The following is a 19,506-nucleotide window of genomic DNA, read 5'->3' on the forward strand; positions in this document are numbered from 1 at the left end:
TGTTTATTCTCCATCTCTCATTGCTAATATGCAGGACAAGATTGAACGGATTCATGAGAAGGAGACTCTCAGTGTCTTTTTCTCCAAAGCATGACACACAGGATTTGCATGATGATTTGGATGATAATGAACGGCATGATGATGTGCATGATCAAGATGTGATATCTCACAAGCATGATGAGTTGCATGAAGAAGATGTGATTGTTCACAAGCATGATGTGTTAGGGGATGCTTTTTCTAGCGAAGCTAACCTCGTTGCAAATTCGATCAATCACGAAGGACCGATCTTGGCTCTTGAGTCGAGGTCTAAAGAACCCCCTCAAGAAGAAGCGATCTTGGCTCTCGAGCCTAGGTCCAAAGAACCCTCACAGGAAGTATTATGTGTTCGCATGATTGATACGCACACATTGTTCGAGTGTTTCATTTGTGATCGTTTCTTGTATTTTAGTCAGCGTCTTTATGTGATCCCTTTTACTAGGCATGACATATTGTATGTTGAGCACGTTTCACTCATGAATGAGCATGAATGTATGCGGATTTTTCATGAAAAGTTGAAAAGTAGGTATGTAAGGAAGTCACATTCCATGTCTCTTCCTTGGCATGACACATTTGTAGAACGAGCACATGAAAGTATGAGTACCAAGCATGGGCATTTCCATTATGAATTGCCAAAGTTGATTGCTCTAGATCAAAAGAGAAAGATTCGATCTCATTGTTTGCATGTGTTTGATGAACGGGTTGTCACTCCGTCTCTATGTTCATCGACAGTGCATACACAGTCTTTAGAGAAGAACAATGTTTTTTCCACTCACTTTACATGGAATAGGTATGTTCATGGTTTTGTGTTCGAAATGGTTCCAGGAATTTTCAGCCATGGAGATTCTTGAAGAAGGAAGCATGACTAAAGACGAAGTTGAAGCATCGAAGAACTACAGAAGACTTTGTGTCGCTTTCGGCGCGGCTCAAAGAAGCAAGCGTTGCAAACCTTTATGAAGTTCAAGTACCGTACGACCCACACATCAGTGTGGGCCGGCGAAGAGTCCCTTCGCCCTCGACGCCATACAGTTCGGTACCAGTTCCTCACTTTGAAAGGGAGGGGATGTCACGTGACACATCCAACCCTATGTGTCCGTGGACAAGCTACAGCATGATCAGGGTTCAGTCAGTCCAGTAAGTCTAGATTAGAAGTGATCTGGCACTTTTATGAGTCTATTCGTTAACCGTGCATGCCCAAACACTTAGTGTAGATGCATATCCTTTGGTTGCACACAACATGATCATAAGCATTCCCATCAGAATCCATCAGAATCCTTCAGGGGAATTTTCGAGTGCATTTAGCCTATTTTCCCTATTTTTGACATTTTTCACTTATTATTTTTAAGTGACTTTTGTTGGAAAGTAGGTAGGGCAAATTGAGTAAGTTTGTATATAAGCAAACCTAGACTAACACTAAATGGCAGAGGAGGCAACATGAGCCAAGCTTAGCAGGCAACTTCTCAATAGGACCCTTGGTGGATTTCCTCCAAGCAAGAAGACCATCGCCATTAGACCCCTCAGTAGCGTTTTTGGAAACTGCTCAAGCCTGGCGTTTTTTGCATCAGCAACTTTCATCGCCAGAAGCAAGTTCCGAGCATAGCGTTTTTGCATCAGCATCCTTGCCACCAGAACAAAGCAGATAGCGTTTTTGAAGACCAGCAAGCTGGCGTTTTTAGAACACATCAGCCTGGCGTTTTTGAAGGTCCCAATTTCAGCCTTTGCAGATTTAGCATGCAGCGTTTTTCATCATTAAAGAACTTGCAAGATCCGCCCTAAAAGGTAGCAAATTCAGCCCGGTAAGAACCTCAGTTTTAAGCCTAAAGAGACCTCAGTTTTCAGCCCTAAACCTGCAGATTTTTAGCGACAAAGCCCCACAGAAAACAACCCCCAAATCAGCGTTTTTGGACCCGTAGCAGATTTCAGCCCATAGCGTTTTTGGACAATAGTAGAAAGATTGCAGATTTCAGCCCTTAGGTCGACTTCGTCATCCCCGTCATCATCGTCGACATGGTCTAGACTTGCATCAATCACTTGCATTCAGTTGTACCAGTTTGTGCAATCATAAGTAGACCACTCTCGTTGACGAGAGTGGGGCCTTCGGAGGAGGGTTTTACAACGTCTCTGGTGTCGCATCTCTCTTCTCTCTCTATCTCTGTCTTATATACTTGCACGCACAATGTCCATTCACTTTGTTTGTGATCATAGCATTCTCTCATTAAGAACGGAAGGCTCTACCCTCCATAAGAACAAAAGGAACCTTGAGCACAGTTCAGAGCACTCATCTTGAGCAAAGCGCAAACATTCATTCCGCTGCATCTTACAAAAAAGGTCCGAGCAATGAGATATAGAGGCCTTTTACAACCAAACGTCCCCTAGGCCGTAGCCTGCGTCGTTTGGAGGTGCTGAGAGTAACGACTGCTTAGACTTATTAATACTCCCTCCGCAAATAATTATCCAGGTGCGGGTCATAAGTAACAACAACTATAGCCCCCCCGTACATAAACACAATGGTCCGGGCCATGAGTAAAAACAACACTTTTCAAACATTTCAATACTGCCCCCGCAAGTAACCACAAGGGTCCGAGCCATGAGTATGAACACGCAGTCTCAAACATTATTTTTTAGTACTCCACCCGGGAGTAAAATCACCAATCATTGAAACTAGGATTAAAGACAGAGTCAGGCAATTCAAATCGGCACCATGGCAGGTTTAAAACTGATACCATCCACTTCAAACAAATTCCAAACAAGATTATTAAACAAGTTCTCAAATAGAACTCAAGGTTACGAAAAGTCGATTGACTTTCTATCCTGAAACTTGCACCAAAAATTAGGGTCAGGTTTCTTCCATAAGGTTGCAGCCGACCACTGTCCATCAGCTCTGGGATAGCGAATCTTCCTCCGGGGGCGATTGTAACAGACTTCGACAGTCCAAGTCAAGAATCAATCACGACAACACCAAATAACCACTTTAAAACAGTTCACAGTTCACAATAGATTTGCACGGACCCGACAGAGTTTCGTGCCAAGAGATATTGGCCCCGAAGACTGGCGCCGCTTTTGGTATTTCTTTTTTGTATTAATCAATGTTCAAAGTACAAGAGAGCGGTTAGGGTTTCTCTCTGACTCTGCGTCCAGATGCCGTGCAGAGTGAGTCCTAGCCGCTTATTTATTGTTTACAAGGGATACCAAAAGTAGAGCCTCAAAAGCTTCCAATAAAAAACAAACTCTATTCCTCTCACAAGTCCTCTCTAGGGCTTTAATAAAAATAAAGCAATGTCTCTCTCTCTCTCTCTCTCTCTCTCTCTCTCTCTCTCTCTCTCTCTCACACACACACACACACACACACACACACACACACACAAAGTGCGTAAAGAAAAGTAGCAAAACTGTCGTCGCTCAAAAGCTGAAAAACCAACCAGTAAATCCCGCCGCAAATCTCGGAAGTTCGTACTGTTGCCACGTGGCATTTCTGCCGCCAAAATTAGGGCTTCAGCCACAGTTAGGGTTAGGGTTTCTAGTAAGGTTTCTGTATATTAGTGTTTCTGGCAAAAATTAGGGTTTGCAGGTTATAGGGTTTCTGGCATCTGCAGAGTAGCCACGTCATCACTTTGTGAGATACCCTCCTCTTGAAAGCATTGTAATCGCCCTCGATTACGCCTGCAAAACAGAGAGGCCATAAACCGTCTTAGTAGACACTGACTACTAGTACCTATGTACTAGGAACACATAACTAGCACATGTACCAATCGAGAGTCACATCACAGGACATTCAACATTCAGTCGGATCTTAGACCATGATGTATCGGCAATGTAGCTAGCAATCACATCTAGATCCAATCGGGACCTCATCGATGTCCAATTGACTAACTCCTATTGCAATCATGTATATTCGAGATCAATCAGACCAAAATGCTGCAGTCATTTCGTCTATCAGTTCCTGCACTTAAAAGAAGTCAAGAACAAATCAATATCATAATCAAGAATTCCATTTCATAAAGTCATACAACAGAATACTGTCAGCTCTCAGTATCCCTGAAGCTCAAAGAGACATCAGTGACTCTAGTACCTAAATCAAGGCATCTGTTGGCAAAGGAGCGGAGTGACTCCCCTCTTGTGCATCTCACTGTACCAGATCTCCGGCCAAGCTGAATTCTGTGTTCCATTTGGTGTAGACTATGCTAAACCAAAAGCATCGAGGTAAAGTTTCACAATCTGACGAGTATCTGCCATGTTCTCCTCCTCCATCCACTTCGCATCCAATGCAGGATAGTTCGCTTAACTAAGAACCGCCTTCGGACTTTACCTTTATTCTTCATATCCGTATGTGCCAAAATCTGTTTAGGAACAAGGATCTCCTCGTTTTCTTCCACTTGGGGTTGCTCATCAGGCTCCCCATCAACAGGCACATCACCCTTAAAAGGTTTCAAGCGACTCACATGAAATGCATTGTGAATCCTCCAAGTATCAAGCAATTTCAGTCGGAAGGAGACATCATTTATCTTTTCAGCGATCTGGAAAGGTCCGTAGTGTCGCATACTAAGCTTTGGAAAAAGCCTCTCCTTTCCCTTTTTTTTCTCAGGCGTTCCTTCTCAAAACGTAAGAGCACCCAATCATCCTCCTTCAATTTCAACTTGTGACGATGACGATCCGTTGTCTTTTTCTGTCGTTCTTGAGACTTCTGCAAAGTCTCACGAACCTTGGCAAAAGCCGTATCTAAGTCTCGCGTATATTCATCCGTTTCAAAAATCTTATCTTTCGTGCTTAGGAAGGGTGGAACCTTTGCAGCACCTTCAACAATCTCAAATGGCGCCTTCCTCGTCGAAGAGTGTATTGTGTTATTGTAGGCAAATTCCACCAAAGGTAAGTACTTTTCCCATTGAGTCTTCTGATCCGAGATATAAGACTTCAATAAATCGAAAACCATTGAATTTGCAATCTCAGATTGCCCATCAGTTTGCGGGTGAAACGATGACGAGAACTGTAGCCGCGTGCCAATGTTCTCCCAAATTTCCTTCCAAAACAAACTCGTAAATCTCGGGTCCCTGTCGGAGACAATCGTCTTAGGCATGCCATGTAATTTGAAAATTTGGGCCACAAACAGTATCGCTAAGTGATCCGGCTTGACTGTTTTCTTCACTGGAATGAAATGAGTCTGTTTGCTTAATCTGCCAATAACAGTCCAGATACCATCGTGACTACTCTGTGTTTTCGGGAGATCAAAAATGAAATCCATTGCAATACTTTCTGAGGGGCGGGTGGGTATGGGTAAAGGCTGTAACAATCCCTGTGCTTTATGCTTGTCAAACTTGACGTTCTGGCATACTAAGCAACTGCACAACATGGTTTTTCTCATCAAGTAGCTATCCTGAATGGAATATCCCGCTACTATCTCCCCATCTCGTATCCGTGTGAAAATGTCTGCAAAATCTGTATCTGTGGCATATTGGTCGACCATATCCTCGAAGCTCCTATGATGTATCGCGGAAATAGCCAGAACCAACGGCTTCCGAGACGAAGTATCTGCCACCACATTCTTCTGTCCCTGCACATGGACAATCTAGAAGTGAAACTGTGACAGGATGTTCACCCACCGCATGTGCTTTTCTGAAAGCTGCTTCTGTGACAAGTAGTAGCGGAAACTCTGATGGTCTGTAAAGACAGTAAAATCCGCTCCGAGTAGGTAATGTCGCCACCGAGTAAAAGCATGGATAACGGCCAAAAGCTCTTTCTCATAAATCTGTGCTGTCATCTCCGGCCTTGAGAACAGTCGGCTCTTGTAAGCAATGACATGGCCTTCTTGCATTAAGAGCGCACGCAGACTACGACCACAAGCATCACAATGTACTTCAAATGACTTCTGCAAGTCCGGCAAAGTCAAAACTTGTCCTGTAGTCAATTTCTCTTTCAATGTCTGAAAGGCAGTCACCTCTGTGGATCCCCACGAGAAAGAGACTCCTTGTTGTGTCAAGATATGCAAAGGGGAAGCAACCTCTGCAAACTTTCGAATGAACCGCCTGTAGTACGAACACACTCCCAAGAAGCTTCTAATTTCATGGACATTCCTCAAATCGGGCCAATCACGGATAGTCTCTATCTCAGCCGGGTCCATTTGCACTCGTGCTGCTGACACAATGTGTCCCAAAAAGTGTATCTCTGGTAGGAAAAATTCACTTTTCTTTGCATTAATCACTAACGTGTGATCTCGTAATGCCTGAAAGACTTGAAGCAGATGATCTCTGTGTTCTGCCTCATTCTTGGAGAAAACAATGATGTCGTCAAAGAAAGTGCCAACAAATAGCCTATACTCTCGAAAAATCCTGTCCATCATCCGGTTAAATGTCGCGGGAGCATTGGTTAAGCCAAAAGGCATCACCAAAAACTTAAATAACCCAAAAGTCGTCCGAAAGGTTGTCTTGTAGACGTCTCCTGGCGTTATTCTAATCTGATGATATCCACTCTTCAGATCAATCCTGCTAAAGCACGAGGATCTCTGTAATCTGTCGAGTATATCATCGATCCTAGGAATCGGAAATCTGTTCTTGATGGTGATTTTGTTGAGAGCTCTATAATCGATGCACATTCTCCAATATCCGTCTTCATTCAAGTGGTTGCTTATCCTTGTGCACAATTGTCACAAAACGGTTACCTCGTCCAACGAACAAGAACAAGCCCAACAGACTTTTAGCACTTCAATAACAATTGAAACTGAAAGAGAGACGGCACGTGTCACGGAGTGTCGCCAAAGAGTATTGACCCAAACCTTGGCACCTCTTTCGGTATTTCTTTATATAGCATCATCAAAGTACAAGCCGGTACTCCATCTTTTGTACCTTGGCCAAAGAATGAGCCCATGGCCTCGTATTTAAAGGCCCTAGACCCAAAAGCAGTGTACATGAAAGCTTCAAACTCAAAAGCATTTGGTCCAAAAGCAATGCCTAAAAGCTTCCAGCGTGATTTACGGAAATCCGTACAAGTGCCACATCAACATAGTCAACAGAAAATCCGTAAATCCTTACGGTTCTGCCACGTCAGCAGTCAACGGATAATCCGGGCTGTCCATAGAGGTCTGCCACGTTATCAGTTGGTTGCGTATCTTTTGTGTGTGTTGTTCCTGCTTCATCTTGTGTTGATTTTGCGTCTTTACTTAGGGTTTAGGCCCCTCTGCCGGGATCTGCACAATGGCTCCGTTCTTTAGTGGCTTGACACGTTAACAGTTTGTGACAACAATTCTAACACATTTCGGAATTTGCTCCTGACTATGGATATTCCCTTTCTGATGCACGTGTCATGCACCTTGTGACGCTTCAAGAATACACATCACCTAGTCCTTTCCTACGGAACTTACGGCACAATCTCCTTCACGATGCTCTATGTTACCCATCTTATGATACATCAGAGATGTCCGTTCTCCCGGATGGTCGGATACTTCTTTTCGATGCTTCTTGTCACTCATCCGATGTGACACATTAGAAGTACCCGTTCCTGGTGGTCTTACAAATATTCTCTTTCATAGTGCTCCCATCATTACTCTAAATGACGCACTAGAAATATTTGTACTCGGATGTCTCCCGTGAGAAAAACCCTCCCACTTAAAATTCCAATAATTTATTTAGAATTATTTTTCCTCGTATTCCAAGCGAGAAAACCCTCTTACTTATAAATCCAATAATTCATTTAGATTTGATTTTGTGTCAAATAAAGCCAATTTAGAAACACTTGTACACTCACTGATAGTTTGCATTCCACTCTCTTGTTTTTGTTATTGCACATTCTCTCATTAAGTCAAGGAAGGCTCTTCCTTCTCGTGACTAAAAGGAACTTTGAGCATGTACTCCTCACTCATCCTGAGCCATACACCATCATTCACTTTCGCTGCACATTACATCTGGAGAATCAGACGGTAGCACATCCGAAGGTTCTAACGAACTAAGGGAACCAGAATCAAGTTCATCAGAGGATTCCGAAGAAGAAAGGGAATCATATGATAGTGCCTCTCGGAATTTTGGTGATTGAGACTGACGTGCCAATCATCACCACGGTCGTGATTAGGCGGATCACTACGAGGAGAAGGAAGGACACCGGCAAGGGGGAGCTTAAGATACTTGAAAAGAGAAACTTCTTCCATCCCAACCAAGCAAGATTCCGTGCTAACGAGGAATGCATAGGACAAGTTGCATGTATGAAGGAATTCGTGAAACTCCGTCATAAGGATTGGAAACCAACCTATGCAGCCTACATTGATTTCAAGAAGACATATGACACAGTACTGCACGAGCGCTGTTCCTGAAGCTCTCTTATAGAGCGCTTCGAAAAATCTAAGTGCTCGACCATGCAAGCCAGCCGCAGCGTAGCGGATTGAATTAAAGTCGGTCGTTGTGATATACCTATTCATCCAATTCTAGATTCTTGTCGTCCAAGTCCACTTCTTAAACGGTTGGTTCTTAGGCTTCTTGTTTACCAAGGAGCCTATCCAAGTGGATGAAACAGAGTGGTACTTGTCAAGAGCCCTTGCTCGTTGTCCCCCACAAAAGGAAGGTACGGGTGGGATGTTAAACTCGTGGTGGAGAGTTGGCGTCCCTCCAAAGGTTGACCTTGCTCTCTCACCGAGTAGCATTCGCATCCCGGTGGCGACGAGACGTTGCAAAGAGTGAAGGACAGGCTGATCGTGGGCTCCCATAATTTCCGCGCCATAACAAATCACTAGATACACGCACGCCTTAAAAACAATTAGTCGAGACCAGATTGGGATGGCTCGGTTTGCCAACAAGTGCTGACGTGTGAATAGGCTATTCCTACCCTAGTCCGCTCGTTCCTTGACGATGCGTTCATTGGAGAAGGTTGAATCTGCACGATGCCTAGGTACTCGTACGTTTCACCTACTACAATATCTCACCACCCAGAAGAAAGATTCTCATAGAGAGATCCTGCAGGTCCTGGTGGAACACCATGACCATGCATTTTACAATTGCAAAGGTCATGCCCCAGGTCTTGGCCCATTCACTTACCACGCATGGGACAAGTGGGACGAGAGGCATTCGTGCCCTGGCATTGGAGCCCTATAAGACTGCTGGCTTTGAATAAACACGTGGATACTTGCTGCAGCTCAATAGGAGCACTATCTTGAATAGAAAAGAAGAGAGTGCTGGCTCTCACGAGAGTAGGCGGAGTAAAACTGGGTGATAGTTCGAGGCGCGGAAATAGTATTTGCTCGCCATGCTCCCAGTTAGAGGGTCGTTTGCTTTCACATTTTCTGGTGTCTTGTTCGGCGACGATGATTCTAGGGGGGAGTTGGCTAAACCGATTCAACTCCACCTTCAATGATATCGACCCGCCGTTGGACCTTGAAGAAAGGACCGCTATCCTCCTTGGTGGGGAGGCTCGCGGGAAACGGCTGCCCTTCTCGGTACGCCATGAACCGCACGCGAGGAATGGAATTGCAGGACGCGTGTCTGTGGCGAAGTTCCTGGATGAGGTTGTACCCCGGTACTTGGGTGCTCTGCATAGGCGGATGGGGGGATAATGCCCCCCTTCCTATGCTTTATTCTCTAATCCGATTCCTTTTGATGGAAATGACATCATTCTCTCCAAGCGAAGCCAAATGAGCTACAAGAGCGCCCAAGTGCTTTGTCTCCCCAGGGGGGTCAATCTCACCAAAAAGGGGGTTAAGAGGTGCAAAGGGAGACACCACCAACCTCAGCGGACGCCACCTATGAGCCGACTCCCTGCCAAACGGGTATGGCATTTCCTAGGGGAAAACAGTTGGTTTCAAAGGCAGTTTAGTGAGGTGAGCGATAAGTTACCTTGAGGAGGCAACTCCAAGGGGAAGACCGAAGCAAGTCCCGCAGTACCCGGGCCTCTGAACAAAGGTACTTGGTCGCTGTCACACCCATAACTAGTCAGCGAGAGGTGTTTCGCAAGGGCATTGCTTTAAGAGTGTATATAATTCAGATTTCTCGTAATCCTCTCGTAGTCCAGAGGAAACTAGTGACAAAAGCGTCTGCCCTAGGAGCCTGGGTGCATAGTCTTGGTTGTTCTTGTGCACTTTTTTGGTGTATGAGGAGAGTGGCCGGGAGTGCCCAACCCGACTCCTAAAACAAAACAAAAACTGACGTGCCAATGGATAGGGGAGGCTAGCTACCCACACGTCCCATGGCACAAGGAAATAAAGCAAAAAGGGAATTAGCTGGTAGATTTGAGAATTCCCAAGATCCTTGTGAGGTGCTGGTGGACAAGGAGTCTGAGGAGCAACCTGAAGTGGAAGAGAACGAGGGAGATTCTTCTCCCGGAATAGATACTCGCTCACAGAGTCACAAGGAAAGGAAAGTGAAATGTAAAGTGAACGGCGGTTCTTAGTCTATAACTATCCGGCATTGTCCTTAAACCGGCCCCTTTTCGAATGGAAAGGACTACTGGTATGGTCCAGAGCTTGCTTGGTGTTGGTTAGCGTTGGCAGGGTCTAGATGTTTGTGTCCAGGCTCGCGGTGTTTTATTAAAATGTAAATTTGCTTACTTTTTGTGAAAAAAGTATGACATAGAACGAACATTGAGGGATTTATTCTCCTCTCGGAGGTATGGCTGAGCCGCTTAAGGCATTGGTTTGCTAAATCAACATACAATGCATTGTATCATGGGTTCGAGTCCCATTTCCTCCAAGCAATAATTGTAGTTTTTCAATTTAATTTGATTAAATAATTCATTCCATTCATAAAAACGTAGGTTACGGCAAGCGTAGCTCTGGATTCTCGGGGGGAAGCCAGAGCGTAGCGATAGGGCTGTTCCTTAAACTAACTCATGCAAAGCTAAAATGTCTAAGTTACAGTTTTAGATTGATAGACCCCAAACATTCAGTTTACAAACTCAGTGTCGATAGACCTGGCGATTGAAATTAGGTTTGCCACCGGACTTTGCAATTGTTTGGTCTTGTCATTGATACTTTGCTTTGTAAATTGCCGGGAATGGCAAACATACCTTGCCCCCACATCAGATCAATAACGGGATGTTCATGCAGCAGGTCGCTAGTGCCTGGCGCAGCTCCCTGCCTTCTTCATACGCGTGGAGGAGTTTTGACCTACCGGCTTGGTCGAGTTTTTTGTGTGTGTGGAGTAGGTAATCGGGTTGCGCCATTGGCGGGTCTGCCCTATGGGTCACTATGGTGCTTACCACGCCGATGGCTTTCCATTTGGTTGGCCGTGATCACATCACGCTAGTACTCCTGAGCGAGCCAGAAGAGTTGACATGTCCCTTGAACTGTAGCCACTTGGTTGGTGCTTCTTTTCGTAGTAGTACATGCCCAATTATGTAATCTCTTGATGGGAAAGACAACATATGTATTCTTTCTTTGGTTCATGGGTTTGTATGCAAAGGTTGACGATCCACTAACATATGAGCTTATAATATATATAACATTTATAGTTTCTTTCGTCAACTGTTCCGGCCCCATTCTTGTTTTGACCCCCCTCCCCCCTCATTTGTGTCCTATTTCGCACCCTCCCATTCCGGGTAACTTTGGCCTGCTCTTGTTCCGCTACAACTCTGTTTTATAGTCGTTCATCACTCCCTTACTTTTGGCTCTTCGATGTATCTCCCTAATATTTCTCTGTATCAAGGATGGTTTTTCCTATGGTTTTGGAATTTGTGTCATATCTTAGGTGCTCTCTCACTACACGATTTGCTATTTTTACTGCCTATGGGCTACATGTAGTGCATACAAGTTCTTTTGTACTTGGTTTCATGTTATCAAAGGGTTTAAGCCCCACTTTGTGATTTTTGAACTACATGATCTCCCCGAGTTTCAAAATGTAATCCACTATGGTCTTCCTCGTCATCATAGTTGCTAAGAAACTTGTGGAACGTTTCAAACAATATTTTGAAACCTTTCTTGAAGCTTTTAAAGGCGAACGCTTTCTACTAGTTCTAAGTCACATGGTCATCCATATAATACTTTAATTGAATTTTTCAACTTCAAAGTGAGTTTTTTAATCTCCTAGTCTTTTTATGGTGATATGTGTGTAAGCAGACATGGAGACTTCACGTTGTGAAGTTTTCGTCCGAGTTACGACCAGTTGATATTGTGCTAATTCTTTCTATCTTTTGTGGTGCGTATGTACTATGACCTATCAACTACCTCGTTTTTGTGCTAATTTTTTCGATTTAATGCTTCTTTTAATGCTAGGCTTCATTATGGCCGAGTCTGCCGTGATCTCCGGAGTCATGATAAAAACTCAGTACATTGAACTTCATGTTGATGTATGCTCGTGTGTGTGTGTGTGGTGTTGTGCTTGGGATCATATGTTAGTACCTACTTCTACACCCACTATTGGGCACTGACGACGTTAGTGGGGATGTTGTGGTATCTAGTCAATACTATTGTCTTGTGGGTGACTACCATGGGTCTATACGTTGCACTTTCCTTTATGGGTGAATTTGGGCTTATCTTGGATTCATGATATGTGTGTAAGCTCTTAAGTATTATGGCTTGACACTCAAAATGTGAGGTGCAGCGGAAATGAGTGTTTGAAATTTGCTCAAGTTAAGTGCTCCGAACTGTGCTCAAGGTTCCTTTTGTTCTTATGGAAGGGAGAGCCTTCCGTTCTTAATGAGAGAGTGCAATGAACACAAACAAAGTGAATGGACACTGTGCGTGAAAGTGTATGAGACTGAGAGATAGAGAGAGAAGAGAATACGCCACCAGAGACATTGTAAAACCCTCCTCTGAAGGCCCCACTCTTGTTGGCGAGAGTGGTCTACTATTGATTGCACAAACTGATACGAAGTGGATGAACGAGAACTGATGCAAGTCTAGGCTATGTCGATGTCAATGACGGGGATGATGAGACAGACTCTATGGCTGAAAACTGATGCACTTTCTCTGCTGTCCAAAAACGCCAATGGGCTGAAATCTGCCGAAGCCAAAAACGCTGGTTTAGGCTGAGATCTGCTGGCTGAGAACGCTGTTTTAGGCTGCGTTTTCTGGTGCTTCAACCCGCTGAAATTCTGATGTCTTATTGCTGAATGGCTGAGACTATGGCGCTGCTGAAAAACGCTAAGGAAAAGGCTATGATGTTGATGTTGAAAAACGCTAGGGGTCGTGGGGTCTATGGCAATGAAGGCTTTGATGGAAACGCCAGGTGCTAGGGTCTTATGGCGATGAGGACTTTGATGAAAAACGCTAGCATGTGGGAGATCTGTGGTGATGAAGCTTGGCTGAAAACGCTAGGTGCTGGGGTCTATGGCAATGAAGACTTTGATGGAAACACCAGGTGCTGGGGTCTTATGGCGATGAGGACTTTGATGAAAAACGCTAGCATGTGGGAGATCTTGCTTGGAGAAAAATTGCCACCAAGGGGGAAAGTCTTGTTGAGAGAGAGAAAAGGGGAACTTGCTGCCTGTGGCCTTTGTTCTCCTTGCTCTCCTGCCAATTAGTGCTAGCTTAGGTTTGCTTATATATTATCTGACCCAATTTGCCCTACTCAGTTCCCAACAAAAGTCACTTAAAATAATAAGTGAAAAATGTCAAAAATAGGGAAAATAGGTTAAATGCACTGGAAAATTCCCTTGAAGGATTCTGACGGGAATGCTTATGATCATGCTGTGTGCAACCGGAGGATATGCTTTTACACTAAGTGCCTGAGCATGCACGGCTGCGAACAAACTCACAAAAGTACTAGAACACTTGCTAATCTAGACTGTCTGGACTGATGGAACCCTTGTCATGAAGTAGCTTGTCCACGGACACATAGGGTTGGATGTGTCACGTGACACAAATATTTTAACAATCCTGCATTGTCATGTTTCATAAACTAGTAATACCATTTCGAAACTTTTTTTATACAAACATTTCTAAACTTTATGGCTAGTATGCTCCGCATTGACACAAGGAAAAGAAGTTCGAATCTACTATGGTGTGCAATGAGTGCCACAAGGTTTTTTTGACGCCTATGTATTTTAATTTTGATTCTATGGACGAGGGATTTTCTGATTCTTGAATTTGGGTGGTTCCAATCCTTTTGCAAGGATGTACATTGAGGCGAGGATGCGAGGGGGAGAGGATTTTTGGGTTGGGGGGTTTTAATTTAGTCATGATAGCTCCAATATCATATGGTTGATGCTTGAAATTGGTTTCTTTTTGTGGCAGGCAACAAGACATGCTCGGAGGATTTATGTGGGTGGCCTTCCCCCTTTAGCAAACGAGCAGGTAAAAACATGACAGTTAAAGAGCAAAGCTAATTGTACAAATTTTACGAAGGGTCGCTTTTCAGCAAATTTTCAGGGTCTTGTGAAAATATGTCTTGCAGCAAACATTAAGATTCAAGAGGAACTATCCTTTGTTGATTATTGAAACACTTTTCCAAGTTTCTTTATTGGGTTTGTTGAATGTCAATGTGTCATAATAGCAAACATAAATAGTAGGGCAGGAAGCATATACCTCAACTGGGTGTTACATCACTGATAGTGTACTATGCCTGATGGTCCTTATTGTTTTATGTCTAAGAAATGGGGGCTCGTCTAGGATACGTGTATAGAGACTACTCGTGCGGACTCATAAACACTCTTTTCCTGGAACTGATGGTGTATTGGGGTGCTTAGGGACAGGCTGTGCTGCATCGTCTGATTTTTCATTCTTGTTTTGGGTTCTCTCTTTTTTTAAGCACGAGTGTGAAACATGTCTCTCAAAGGTGGAGAAGATGACCTCAGAGAAAACCTCTGTTGTGGTGGATCTTACCTTGTGTTTCCTTTTGTTATTGGTATGCCCTTCCTCTGTTTAATGAAGTTGTATTCTCAAATAGTCCTGATCTTTGCCAGCCTGTGTGGGGGTTTGTGTGTACTTTGATCGTCCTTGTAACTTGGAAGGGTATTGCTATCTTGGAGCTTTAATTGTAGAAATGGAAGTATTAATTTTCGTGAGGTAGCTATCCCTTTTTCACTGAAAGGAATGCTTTAGATATCTAGCAGCTGCCTTGTTGAAGATTGCCTCCAGGTAGGCAAGCTAGAGGATTCCAGAGGCTCTCTCTATTTTTGCGAGAATTTTACTTTGGTCTACATCTGGTTGGTCCTTGCTTGTGCCGTGTACCAAATTGGGTTGGCTTCTTTTTGAAAGAGAAATTTAAAGTAGTGCTTTACTTGTTCATGTATGCAAGGCTTAATGACGAAATAGGACCATAAGTCTTAAGAAGCTCAATGGGGATACCCTTGGCAAAGAACCTGTCTTGTACCAGGTTTTTTTACACCTAACATCCTTGGTTAGTCACATTAAGTCGTCCCCCCCCCCCCCCCCCCCCCCCTCTCTCTCTCTCTCTCATGCACTCTCATGATTGTACTACTTTGAGCATATAGACGTGCATACACCTCTAGAGATAGAACTCCATCCCTCCTCAGATACTCCACTACCTACATTCAGTTCAGTTTTGTATCAGTTTTGTTTCATTTGTCTTTCCGATAGACGGATGACATACACACCATGTACACTTGATTTGTCTCATAGGCCGATTTCGGCCTGACATAGACGTTAAAAAATCTTTCTTTCTTTCTTTCTTTCTCTCTCTCTCTCTCTCTCTCTCTCTCTCTCTCTCTCTCTCTCTCTCTCTCTCTCTCTCTCTCTCTCTCTCCACACACACATGCGCACACATGGGTTTTAGGGTTTTTGTTAGGTGCAGTTTTTGTTATTAGTAGAAATAGCGTAGGGATTGCGGGAGTATTAAAAAACTATTTGGACAAAGGTGGTACTTGATTCAAAATGTTGTCGTCAATTCGAATTTTAATAGCCTAGGTTCAGTAGATTTTCTTCTGGCTTCTATGGAAAGAGGCACTAGAGAGACATGTTAATCAAAGTGCAAGCTGCGGCTTGATCTCCGGCGTCATGACAGAAACTCAGTACGCTGAACTTTGTGTTGATGTATGCTCATGTGTGTGTGCGTGTGGTGCGTGTTGTGTGTTTTGGAGCATATGTTAGTACCTAGTTCTATACCCACTACTGGGCACTGACGACGTTAGTGGGGTTGTCGTGGTATTTAATCAGTACTGTGCTTAATGGAGCTGATGGTTATATTGTCTTGTGGGTGACTACCATGGGTCTATACCTTGCACTTTCCTTTAAGGGTGAATCTGGGCTTATCCTGGATTCATGTAGGTATATGTTAATCAAAGTACAAGCTGTGGCTTTCAGATTTTCTTTGACTGCCCTTAGTAGGTGGAACGTAATGATTTATGAAAAAAAAGGGGCCAAGGGAGGATTAAGGAGGGGGGCCCGTGCCTTCTCTTCTTGAGTATAAGGTGGTACTGCAGTGGGTTGTCCTTTAGGGTTTGTGAAGTCAAGTATGGGCGTTGGGTTTTAGATCGTCACATCTATGATAATGGACGCTTTTGGTTGTTATAATTTGTATCTGGTGTAATTGTGAGAAAGTTGCAATGGTTGTTTTCTTTGGAACCTGTGTGCCCCGCAAATCAGCTGTATGACAGATACCTAGGATCCTGTTATCCAAATTTTCAAGGATCAATGTTATTGTTTTTAGAGATTTTAAGCTGGTTATTACTTCTGGTTTAGCAAGCTAGATTCAAAAGACGGGAGAGACTGAATGATGATAAAGTAGTCTATTTAGACCTTACTGTCCAGCTTCATTGCAACTTGAACAGTTTGTGCCCTTTACTAGTCAATTGTCAGAAAGCGTTACTAGTTTGTCTAATTTTGTGGTGCTTACACTAATATGTATGATGTTTCCTGCAGACAATAGCAACATTTTTCAGCCAGGTTATGGCAGCAATTGGTGGAAACACAGCAGGGCCAGGTAAAACCCTTTGTGTGACAGTCTTAACATTCATGCGATAACAATTTTCATATTAAGATCGTAACTTTCTCGAGGATATTCTTTCAGGCGATGCAGTCGTGAACGTTTACATCAATCATGAAAAGAAATTCGCATTTGTGGAGATGAGGAGTGTTGAGGAAGCAAGTAATGCTATGGCCCTGAATGGCATAATGTTTGAGGTGACACAGTTGCTCCAGGACTTTGGGAAAAGTGTACAATTCTCAATCTTCCTTTAAACTTCAATCTTGTGGACTTTGTCGCCAGGGTATGCCTGTTAGAGTTCGAAGGCCAACTGACTACAATCCAACACTGGCTGCTACACTAGGTCCAAGTCAGCCAAGCCCCCATTTGAATCTGGGTGCAGTTGGGCTGACACCTGGGTGATTCTCCTTAGGCTGTCTAGTCATTCACTCAGTTTTGAAGCATTGGGAAAAGGAAGAACATGTTATTACCATTATTTGTTGGTTGTTCCAGCTGTTCAAGTGGTGCTGATGGACCTGACAAACTTTTTGTTGGTGGTGTGCCATATTATCTAACTGAAACTCAGATAAAGGAACTGCTGGAATCGTTTGGGTTAGTCCTCTTTACCAGAGCTCAAAATGATAACATGAAAAACTTATTGACTGTTGTGAGTGACTTGTTCCTTGTATATTCTTGTAGACCATTGCGAGGTTTTGACCTTGTCAAAGATTGGGAGACTGGTAACTCAAAAGGCTATGCATTCTGTGTTTATCAGGTGATTGCTTGTGTGACTATTTGCTAGCAGTTGCATTATTGTTGGAGTTTGATGAGTTGCTAAATACCTTATTTATTCATCAGGATCCTGCAGTCACGGATGTGGTGTGCGCCGCCTTGAATGGTTTGAAAATGGGTGACAAGACACTCACAGTTCGACGCGCATCTGCGGGGTAGGAATGTAGTGTTTGCTATGCTCTATATGTACATTGTCTGTTTAGTCTTTTACGTAAGGGTGTATAACTGTATGCAGTAGTGAACCTAGACCGGATCAACCAGACATCTTCCAGCAAGCCCAACAGCAAATAGCTATTCAGGTAGAACCACTTTTTTTTTTTCCTGACAACAGAGTGCTTGTAGTCACGTAATATTCTAATTGTTGTCTTGCTTGGATGACAGAAGCTTGCTCTGCAGGCTGTGGGGGCTGGCACAATGGGCCTAGGTGGATTCATGCCTGGATACACTGTCGGGCAGGCTGGGAATGCTCCGGCCGAGGTGCCAACCAAAGTTGTGAGCTTGAATCAAGTACGCTCCGTGCTGTAACCAACTGCCTTCCGTGTGCTGAGCTTTGATGGTCTGTTTTTAGCTTACACTGGGAAATGTTTCCAGCTGGTTGCAGTGGATGACTTGAGGGATGATCAAGAGTATGCAGACATATTCGATGACATTAAGGAGGAGTGTAGTAAGTTTGGTGAGTGCTGGCTGACTTAGCACCTTCTGCTAGTTGTTGTCTCCTGTTGCTTTAGGTTCAATGCTTTTTTGCAGGCATGGTAACCAAGCTCATCATTCCTCGCCCTCAAACTACAGGAGGAGAGGTTTCTGGACTTGGAAAGGTAATTCTCTGGTTCTAAGGAGATGGAGTTCTTAGAATTGGCATTGAACTGCTCCACTATATTTGTATTACATGACTGACAGGATCTGGATTCCTTAAATCTGTTTACCATTGGTTTGATTTGAGCCCTTGTATGTCAGGCTTTTGTAGAGTACTCGGACACTGAAGGGGCAAGAAAAGCAAAAGCTTCCTTACATCAGAGAAAGTTTGCTGGCAACTCTGTCATTGCCACATACTACCCAGAAGACAAGTTTGAGAGGGGAGAACTTGGCGACTAGTTTAAGATTTGAAAACTTGATTACGATATTACCCCTCTTTAGTGTGCATTGTTGTTGGCTTGTAGGATTTACTCCGATGCATTTTCTTCATAATAGATCAGGGTATTAATATTCATTAAGATTCGTTGGTTGTTATGGAAGATTGGGGTGTCTGCAGTCCATCCGCAGTGTAAGTTTTTAGTGCTATTCCAACTAAAAGTAAAATAGTATGCTTGTAAAGGTGGTTTGAGGACAATTTTTTGTCCAGCATATGCACGTGCAGTGTAATTTGTGGTCGAAAATCCATGCCAAGAGTGGTTTTCCTGTTTAGAAATGACATCTATATTGAGGTTTTGGCTGAAGTACTTGACATTTGTAGCGGTATTGTCTCTTGAAGTCTTTTCCCATAATTTTTTACTGCCCGTGGACTACCAGATAACGGTTTCTTCTTTGTTGAGGCCCTTCGTAGTTCTTCTTGTACCCTTTTCTAGGAGCCTATTGAAGATATGTGAATGTGAGTGCACTTGGGGAGAGACCCTCATCTTGCACGCCATTCAAAAAGGTTCTGAAATGCATCTAAAGAGAACTGCATTTGGAAAGAGCCCTTGTCGTGCACCTAGAACAATGCGAGGTAGCAAATTTTTGGCCTTTTAAGGAGGCCCTTAGAGGTATTCCTAGTGTCATACTATAGAAGGCCCACGGGAGTTGATAGCTTGCATAGCTTTATGCGAAGCTCTTCCTAGTGTCATACCACCCTGTTTGCCTAGAGAGCGTAGAGCTTCCACGTGACACCTTCCTCCGCTCTCCTCTGCAACTGCCTTAGATAAGCATGCAGGTAGGT

At 43.7% G+C, this 19,506-nt stretch overlaps 1 protein-coding gene across 2 annotated transcripts in view; it reads left to right on the forward strand.

The window, feature by feature from the left end:
• LOC147446653 (splicing factor U2af large subunit A-like) overlaps positions 1 to 18,935 on the forward strand; it is a 67,952-nt gene extending 49,017 nt beyond the window's left edge. The window contains exons 7-18 of one of the 2 annotated variants that reach the window (XM_086525843.1): positions 14,174 to 14,233; positions 16,760 to 16,820; positions 16,908 to 17,020; positions 17,106 to 17,221; positions 17,316 to 17,414; positions 17,502 to 17,577; positions 17,661 to 17,749; positions 17,830 to 17,893; positions 17,979 to 18,101; positions 18,186 to 18,267; positions 18,342 to 18,409; positions 18,549 to 18,935. In XM_086525843.1, coding sequence (XP_086381969.1) covers positions 14,174 to 14,233; positions 16,760 to 16,820; positions 16,908 to 17,020; positions 17,106 to 17,221; positions 17,316 to 17,414; positions 17,502 to 17,577; positions 17,661 to 17,749; positions 17,830 to 17,893; positions 17,979 to 18,101; positions 18,186 to 18,267; positions 18,342 to 18,409; positions 18,549 to 18,686 — 1,089 coding nt within the window. In that variant the 3' untranslated portion in view covers positions 18,687 to 18,935. Of the gene's footprint in view, positions 1 to 14,173; positions 14,234 to 16,759; positions 16,821 to 16,907; positions 17,021 to 17,105; positions 17,222 to 17,315; positions 17,415 to 17,501; positions 17,578 to 17,660; positions 17,750 to 17,829; positions 17,894 to 17,975; positions 18,102 to 18,185; positions 18,268 to 18,341; positions 18,410 to 18,548 lie in introns of both variants that reach the window. The other variant, XM_086525842.1, reaches the window with a different exon arrangement.
• The last annotated feature ends 571 nt before the right edge of the window (positions 18,936 to 19,506 follow it).

Source organism: Adiantum capillus-veneris, chromosome 12, assembly GCF_014529385.1.
Source record: "Adiantum capillus-veneris isolate H3 chromosome 12, ASM1452938v2, whole genome shotgun sequence".
NCBI classification, from domain to species: Eukaryota; Viridiplantae; Streptophyta; class Polypodiopsida; order Polypodiales; family Pteridaceae; genus Adiantum; species Adiantum capillus-veneris.